Below are 8,757 nucleotides of genomic sequence, written 5' to 3'. Positions count from 1 at the left end.
GTTGTATATTGTATAAATTATAATAAAGTTTATATTAGCAACGTTATTCATTTAATTTTCTGATAAAAAATGCTTGCCCTTAAATCTGTAAATTTTCAAACCGTTATACAGGTTTCGCGCTTAAGTAATTGTCGATATATCGATTAATTTCGAGGAATCTGCGCACAAGAATTATTATTGTTTTTTCTGCGTTTCTCATAAGTATCTTTTCTTTTGTGCAAAATGTGCTATTTACGAATATACAGGGTGAAAACGCAAAGAAATAAGTTGGCGCAATAAGTAGAAAATTATCAGTGATAAAATATTGTGAAAAGTTATCTGCAAATCAGTGTAAATGTTGACGTTGACGTAATAAAAGACAAGGACTAGTGGTACTTACATACAACACCGGTTATGTATTTATACATCTTACTGACTAGTTCTGCATTAAAAATTTTAAAAGCATTCTGGTAAAATTCATCTACAGATAATTTTCTGAAATACGTAATAATACATATGTATTTAAAAATGTAAGAAGTACTACATTCTTTTGTAATCTTAATTACAGTTATGAATTACAAAAATAAACCAATCATTGTTCACTATCTTCATAGATATATTGGTTCTTAATATCTTGCTTCCTAAGTACAAATAAAACGTTATCTTAATTTATGGCTAAGATGTGAATAATAGTCTTATCAGAACCATTATACAATGTGATTTAAATTCAGAATCGAAGAAGAAGAGAACAAGTCTTTTGTTGCTTAGAAATAGTATTGCTTTAACTATGTGTATTTTATTTATTTATCGTAATCCTAATGCTGCTTCTGAGTCCTATCGATTGATTTTGGCTTCAAATCGTGATGAATATCTTAAGCGGCCTTCATTACCAGCCCATTATTGGAAAGATCATCCGCAATGTATAGGAGGTATGCTTGAATTGCATCAGATATTGATTTGTGTTTTCACTTCGTTTAAATGTGATATACTTACATATATATACATATCTTTTCTGTAAAATGTTTAATTTTATATAATATTGAACAATAAATTAAGAACATGAAATTTCATATTAATCTTAGGGACTGATATGGAGCCTGGAAAAGAAGGTGGAACATGGCTAGCCGTGTCATTAAATGGAAAAGCTGGCATCATTCTGAATTTAACTAATGAGGCATCCGTAACTAATATTCCAAAACAAGGAAGGGGATTTTTAGTGCCTAATTTTGTTGCATCAAAGAATTCGGCGACCTCGTACTTGAATAAGTTACACGAGGAAAATAATAAGAAACAAATTTATAATCCTTTTGTCTTGGTGTTAGTAAATTTGTTGTACGTATGATTTAATGATCTGTCTAATTACAATTATTTCGATAGATATCTTTTTATAATCCAATCGATAAAATATTGATGTAGAAAAATTTGTTTAGGACTGCAGATGTGAATTACCTTAGTAGTTCTGAAACTTCAACAGGACCTGATTTAGCTCAAGAGAACATCTTGGGTTTTAGTAACAGCGGTCTTAATATTCCATTTAAGAAAGTTGAAGCAGGAAAAGAAATGTTCAAAACTATTATTAAAGATACTAAGGTGTCAAAGCAAACTGACCTTATTGAGAAATTGTTGACGTTTTTAAAATCAAAAGAAAGGCAAGTCAAAGGATATTCTTTAACAGCTGTGAACTTATATTCATTTTGTAAATATTGACAGATATTTACCAGATCCCGAATTGGAAAGACGTTGTCCAGTGAAGTATAAAGAACTGAGCTCAATTTGTGTGGTAACCGATGGATACGGTACAAGAACTCATTCTATACTACTGGTTAATGGTCGGAATGAAATGACATTTGTTGAAGAAACACTTATGCCAGATTTAACATGGAAACGTCAAGTATTTAATAACAAATTGTTATGTGAAACTTAGTTGATACAAATAAATGTGAGTAATATTCTCACAAATTTAGTTTTCATATTATAACTTCTTAAATAATACTGATATAGGAATGAGTTTTGGTAAGTTATTAAAATATATTAACTAAGTATATTATTTTTTCCTTTGAGGTATCTCATTTATATTTGATGGAATCATTTGTTTGTACTGCTGTAAAAAATTATTACAGTACATCATCATCATCAGCGACATCATCAGAATCGCTCGCTAATATATCTGAAGATATATTAGTTGCATCATCAAGTGTATCGCCTATATTTTGTATGCTACTACTATCTTCTGATGATATGTTCTGAAAGTACCAACAAAATTACATGGTAAGCAGTAATTCATAGAATTATGTATTTATAGAAATGAATGAAACTTTAACAAACCTGTGAAAAAATTTCTTGACCTTCTAAGTTTTTGTTGACAAGATTGCCCATCCAAAAAGCAGCAGGGCTATTGTTAAGAACTAACATTCCTTTGACACAAAAAATTAATTTTTCTAAAACAGATTTTGCTGCAGGAATGTACTTCATCAACGTAGTATCTTTCTTTTCTGCACTATCACAACATATTCTGTGCAAATATCGCGTACCATCTAAATTAATAATTTTGTGTAATTTTCTATTTAATTGTATACACTACTGATTCTATCATGCCAATGATATTTATACCTTGCATCATTTTCAATATCTTGGTTACCTCCTCTGTTTGGTATTTCAAATTATGCTCAAGTACTGGCATACCAAGGTGTAGAAAAGATTTCAACAATATAGACATTTGTTTTATAAAAATTAGTAAATTATTTTTTGTTGTTAGTGTTTTACATATTTGAACTAATTTCTGAACATTTATTCCTACCTCATACCATAGCTCTATTCTTTTAGGGTCTCTATTATAAGAAAAAATAATTGTATGAGATACTTATTTGATATAACAATTAGAAGTAGAAATTACATACCTGTCAGCCATTTCCAGCGCTATTTTTATACCGCTAATTAAACCATCAAATATCTTCTTGAAAAGAGAGTGAAAGTTAGCCTTTGTTATTGACGGTATTCTACTCAAACTGTTTCGAGACTTCTCCAAGTTCAAAATTTCATCTGGTAACCATTCTAAAATTGAAGTTATTACTTGAAGCGGTAGTGGTTCATTATTAATCCAATGATTTAACAATTGAACTACAGCTGATTTGTATTGAGTACTAGAATGATTATCTTCCGGCCATTGAAGACATAAGAACCCAAATGCCATTTTTGCTAAAAAGAACAGAACGTTCAATACTTAATCTGTAAAGATGTACAATACTTCTTACCATATTTCTCTTTGTTTTCTTTAGTGTAGGATTCAGAATGTTTCATTAATGATTGACACATATCAATTAATGACGTTGACAATGATATCTGCGTAGCAATATCGGATAAAGACTCAAAATATTTGCAAGATTCTGTGACAAGCTCTTTGCAAGATCGTAACGTAATATTATTTTCATCAATTTGACTAGCTAAAATGCGTAATCCCTCTAAAAGAGAAAATTCAAATTATTATAATATACTATAAATCATAACACATTATTATACAAATATATCACATACCTCGTAACAATATATTATATGTGACACTTTCAAATCCTTTCCAAGTGAAAATTTTTGTTAGAAGACGTAATAATAATCGAGCAGCCTCCCTACTTTGATTATCCTTCTCTTCTCGTAAAGTTTCTACAATATCTCGCAATTTTGCACAAATTTTAGGTAACAATTCGATTAAATCTTTTATACATTTTTCGTTAGTATCGTGTTCAAGGATTGCCAAGAGTTCCTGGACAATGAAACAAACTTGCTTCACAGATATCCCATGTCTTACAGATTGTGATACATGTATGTCCATTTTAACATCCAACAAATGCACTATCTATAAAAGATTACATTCACATTTATATTGACAAAATCTCCTTAATTTAAGTAACTACATATGTTTTTAATGTAGTCATACCGATGCATCGAATTTTCTGAAATAAATTGGGTTTTTTGAACATATCAAGAAACCAGTTTCCCAATCTTTAATTTCACTAAAACTAAGCGATTTTTTCTTCCCTTTTTTCCCTTTCTTGCCAATTTTTTTATCTATTCCAAAAAACGGTGGCAGCGGAAATTTATGAAAATAACAAGGAGGTGGTTGATATTTTGTATCGCACAACGTAAGTAATGTGCTCAGTTCAGTTTGTAAATCTATTAGATTATCCAGTCGTTGTAGTACTTGCTTTCTTAACAAAGGGTTTTTCTGTATAACAAAACCACTGATCACTTCACGGAACCTGAAATTAAGTTTCATCAAGCATTCGTGTATTTAATTTAATCATGCAATCTTTATTTCTCTTACCAATTAATGCAACATATTACTAAATCCACTATCGAATTTTCTGCTATATCAAGGCTTTCTGGCATTAAGATTGCACATCCCAAAAGAGAATTTATGGCTCCCAAATCTTTATTCTCACTGAGCCTTATATGACATGTTCGGAGAAGTTTAAAAGATATTGGAACAATCGCTCCATACTTTTTATTTTCAAAAGTTATAAAACAATTTCGTGGTTCGTCTTCTGATTTATTTAATCCAAATTTAGGAACAGAGTCTCCTCTAAATGTAACGTAGCATAAAAAGATGGAAATGTAATAGGAAATACTATACGTCTCAAATATTATAAAATATACCTATAATTTGTTTTGTTTATCATGTTTGTATTAACAAATTGTTCTTCGATATGATCTGCGAGAGACTTTATAAAGTCTGTATTGACATTTTTCGTTTCCAAAATGATGGATGACAACTGATCGTAAAAGAGGGCTTGTGATCTTGGACAATTGTTTACGTTATTTAATACTGTCTCTATTTTAGCATGGAAAATAAACTTGTTATCATAAGTCTCTTATATATGAAAATGTATACTAATGTAAATATTATTATGCTTACTAAATAAATTGTAGGCAATATCAGATACTTCTGTTTTTTGCATTAAATGTTTTATAGCCATTACTGCCGCCAAAACACCTTTAGACTTTGTTCTAGAATACAAAAATAAAATTAATTATTGTTCATTTTTTATTGTTATTCTTCATCGTATTAATACCTACAATGGTTTAAAATTAGATAATTGTTTCTGCATCAGTATGGATAGATCGTCGTGCAAAGAATCTGCTGTGGCACTGGAATTTGTACACAAATGTTGTAATAAGTCATTCAATGTACCAACCTCTTCTAGATTCAAGTTATCCATCTTTTCCAGCAAAATACGAAGATGATTACAATGTGACAACAAATATTCTCTATCCTCTTCCTTTTCGACCATTTTGCAAAGAAATAATAAAGTATTTTTTACAGTCTGGTCATTATCACCCATGAGGAATATAATTCTTTCTAAAATCTCTCGTTGTTTAAATATATTATTTTTATGACACTTGAACTGCAAACGGATCCAATCGATAGCGAAATCAGTAAATACACGTTCATCCGTCTTTAATAAATTGCTTGATATTTGTAACACAGTTGATTGTAACTCTTGTACTACCTGGAAAAACATTAACTTATTTTTTCTTAGACGTTAAGCAACTAAATATATCTAATAGTTATTTTATACAAACATGTTTATAATCATTATACAGCATATTTAATAAGCTAGCTCTGTAAAAGCCAGATCGTATGTGTTGTTTAAATATTGTTTCCACGAGTTTTCTTTTTATATCTGTTGTTTGAAATATGAGGAGCAACAGAATAATATCTAACGTCTTCGGATCCTTAGTGATATCTTTTATAACTGCTAAGGTTGTATTTATTACATTCTTTGAGAAAAGCATATTCATTTTTAAATTGTTGAATACATCTAACTGATTTTGATAGCACTCTTCAGCATCTTCCCCAACGAGAGGCTGCATATCAGTATCACGCAATACTTTTAATGCTTTTTCAAAAATGTCTATATTTGAATAATCTTCTAAAACAAATCTGTAGAACATAATAATTATAAGATAATTAGTATTATATTAAGCTATAATATTTAAAAATTATGAAACGTACTTTACAATGGCTGGTATTGCATTTACTTTAACGTTTGTCTTCAACAAGTTTAATGTTTTATCTTTAAATTCCTCCAAATATTCTTTGCCAAGATTTAAATTGGTCATACAATTTAATACTGATTTTACTAATACAGTATTCTCTTCTAGAAGTTTATTCAGAATTTCAGCCACAGTTTGATGTTGTTTGTCAGTTACAATATCGGGTAAGAATGTTATTAATTCAGTTTGAAACCATAGAGGACAAGATTCTAGGAGCTGTTCTAAGCTACTGGTCAGAGCATCAGAATTAATTACAACATCCAGGAAACGAAATTGTTGCAGTAATAGAAGAGCCCAAGGTACTGATTCCATAGAATCACTGAAAAAGGAAATGACAAAATGATAAAAGTTATGGAGAACTCCAAAGGGCTGTCGTAATAACAGAAAACATACGCTATAAGAACAGCTTCATTAAGTTTAGTCAGGAGACTGCTATATATTTCTGGATGTAATTCTGAAACTTGTAATAGAATTTTTACAAGACATGATGTATGCAAAATATTTGCCACTTCATTAGTATCTAATACTTCCATATCAATAAGAGCATTTTTAAGATTTTCTTCATTTTCAAAATACTTCTCCATTAGTGTGATTAATTCTGATTTTTCATACTTATTTGAATTCAGCAATTGTTTCATTTTCTTTTGAACTATTATGATATCCTTACCTACAATAAATTAATAAATAGAATTTGATTTCAATCAAATGCATAACAAGATTAAGATGAAGATAATATTTATCATATTACGTACATAGAATATGCGGAGCATTTGGATTTATCTTAATGCCAGATTCATGTAAAAATTTGATGAATTTACATTTCTCAATGAGAACGTTGTCAACATTTTCCCGTGTTGGTATTTGAGTGCTTGATGATGCGTTAGAACTAGTTCCCTGATTATTGTTTTCATATTGACTTTGTGTAATGTTGCTATTATCTCGTCTCTTTTTTAAAACTGTAGACTCTGCCAGAGGAAGACCCAGATCATCATCATCAGGACTCGGCAATTTTCGTTTACGTGACGATGGTTTCCCACGTATTAAATTTTCTTTCTGATTACTTTTTTGGGACTCACAATCTTTTTCCGAAAATATATCATCGTTCAACGATTTGTCTTCATCTACGAATATTTTATTTAAACGCTCTGATAGTTTTTAAAAGTCTTCTAGTAAACTTACTTTGACTTGACAAGATTTTTCCAGCCAACAATGAGCTGTTATTTCTTGATAGTAGCTCATCTGTAGATAATCTAGTTCGACACGAACTACTAGATGATAGTGACGTCTGGCTCCCTATCAAATTTTTATGTAAACTACTTCCTTTTACTTTTCTTCTGTCCATGATGGTTATATTTCACGCGCGATGGTGCGCGACGATATGATACATATACCAAGGAAAAGTCCTTTGCACGAGCAGAGCAGTTTCCGCGACAGCTTGAACGGTTTCAATGGACAAGTTCGTTGAACAATATTTTTCTCTCCCTGGTTTGTGGGCCTTATATTTAAATTTCATTACTTATTTCATTACATCTAAGTAAGTAACTATAAGACTTATAGTTACTTACTTATAGTATAAGTAGACATTATTCTCATCTGCGCTTTGCTACATACCTGCCTGAAAAATATTAGATTCTCCTTTTTCATCATGCTCTTTCGCTAGAGAAACGAGCGCGAATGTTCCTGCATGTATGAGAATTTTCAATGATCTAAAAAAACGCAAACCCAATGCAAAATATATGTCTGTATTTCGGTTTTTCAATGTAAGGCCTACAAGTCAGAGAGAAAAATATATTTCAAAACGCTCGTGCGAATCAAGCCAGTCAAAGTCAATGTCAGCAGCAGCAGTTGAAACTTTGAAACGCATGCGTCTAAATAGTAACACGTGATCTTGTTCAAAATGTAGAGTCCTGCTTGGACATCCTCCTCAGTTCTGCTGTTTTTGAGTGAGTAAGTATGAGGAGAAAGGAGACATAGAAATTTTCACACTAATATTATATTTGAAATATTTTATATTTTTTTAAATGTACAATATTTACAAGGTAAATTTAGCAGAAACAATTAATTCAAGCGAGTTCCTCGAAATTCTGATAATTATCTTGTGTGATATATATGTATTTTGTGTTATTCTGTGTTGTGTCACAGCAAGCATTATTGTACAATTTTATTGCCATTAAGTTTTATTACAAGGAAATAACACCTACATATTTCTTGGTATTGTATAAGAGGGATACTCCATTCGTAAAATGAAAGATAGAAAAATGTAATTACTGTGCGGAAGATTACAGGAAATGTGACAGGACAAATTAGTTTTTTGATGTGAGATCGTGAGATAAACATTATAATTGTACCATGCATCTGGTATATATGAACGCATGATCATTCTATATTCAGATACTAGTCTAAGCTCTAAGCAGTCGAAGTGTCTGTCACAATATCTTTTTCCATTCAACCACTTCAGTATGAAATTACTTACTGTGTATTTATTTTGTTTTATGTTATTTTTCCTCGCGGTAAGATTCTAATTGTACCTTTTAACATAAATATCTAATTACAAATGCGAATTTATCATATCTTCTTCAATAACGAGGGCGTTGCATTATATCGCTGATAATGATATTCATATGTGTATATGTATAATTGCGCATTGCGCGCTGATTTATTCATGAAACGATATTCTACTATTATTTAGTTTTCATAATCTTTTTTTAATTTTTTTTTTTTGCTGTGTAT

General features: G+C 30.4%; 2 protein-coding genes across 2 annotated transcripts; one reads left to right on the top strand and one right to left on the bottom strand.

The window, feature by feature from the left end:
* Window positions 1-93: 93 nt before the first annotated feature.
* LOC108627699 (transport and Golgi organization protein 2 homolog) lies at window positions 94-2,131 on the top strand. The gene is made up of 6 exons (XM_026815871.1): window positions 94-449; window positions 548-908; window positions 1,062-1,311; window positions 1,410-1,628; window positions 1,690-1,918; window positions 2,041-2,131. The coding sequence occupies exons 2-5, from the start codon at window positions 767-769 to the stop codon at window positions 1,901-1,903; spliced, it is 825 nt and encodes a 274-aa protein (XP_026671672.1). The 5' UTR covers window positions 94-449; window positions 548-766; the 3' UTR covers window positions 1,904-1,918; window positions 2,041-2,131.
* Window positions 2,006-7,760, bottom strand: LOC108627693 (Fanconi anemia group D2 protein-like). Its single transcript, XM_018029065.2, has 17 exons — window positions 7,639-7,760; window positions 7,207-7,522; window positions 6,780-7,148; window positions 6,421-6,694; window positions 5,987-6,346; window positions 5,554-5,914; window positions 5,047-5,480; window positions 4,886-4,977; window positions 4,627-4,801; window positions 4,295-4,552; window positions 3,908-4,229; window positions 3,511-3,826; window positions 3,231-3,437; window positions 2,877-3,174; window positions 2,590-2,807; window positions 2,305-2,513; window positions 2,006-2,222 (listed from the first exon to the last, which is right to left on the bottom strand). Exons 2-17 carry the CDS (start codon window positions 7,367-7,369, stop codon window positions 2,094-2,096), a joined length of 4,185 nt encoding a protein of 1,394 aa, XP_017884554.1. The 5' UTR covers window positions 7,370-7,522; window positions 7,639-7,760; the 3' UTR covers window positions 2,006-2,093.
* Between the last annotated feature and the right edge of the window lie 997 nt (window positions 7,761-8,757).

Source organism: Ceratina calcarata, unplaced genomic scaffold (genome assembly GCF_001652005.2).
Source record: "Ceratina calcarata isolate Rehan_Ccalc_2016 unplaced genomic scaffold, ASM165200v1 scaffold1265, whole genome shotgun sequence".
Lineage (NCBI taxonomy): Eukaryota > Metazoa > Arthropoda > Insecta > Hymenoptera > Apidae > Ceratina > Ceratina calcarata.
Note: the sequence above shows the minus strand (reverse complement) of the source record. Positions and strands in the feature narration are given on the sequence as shown.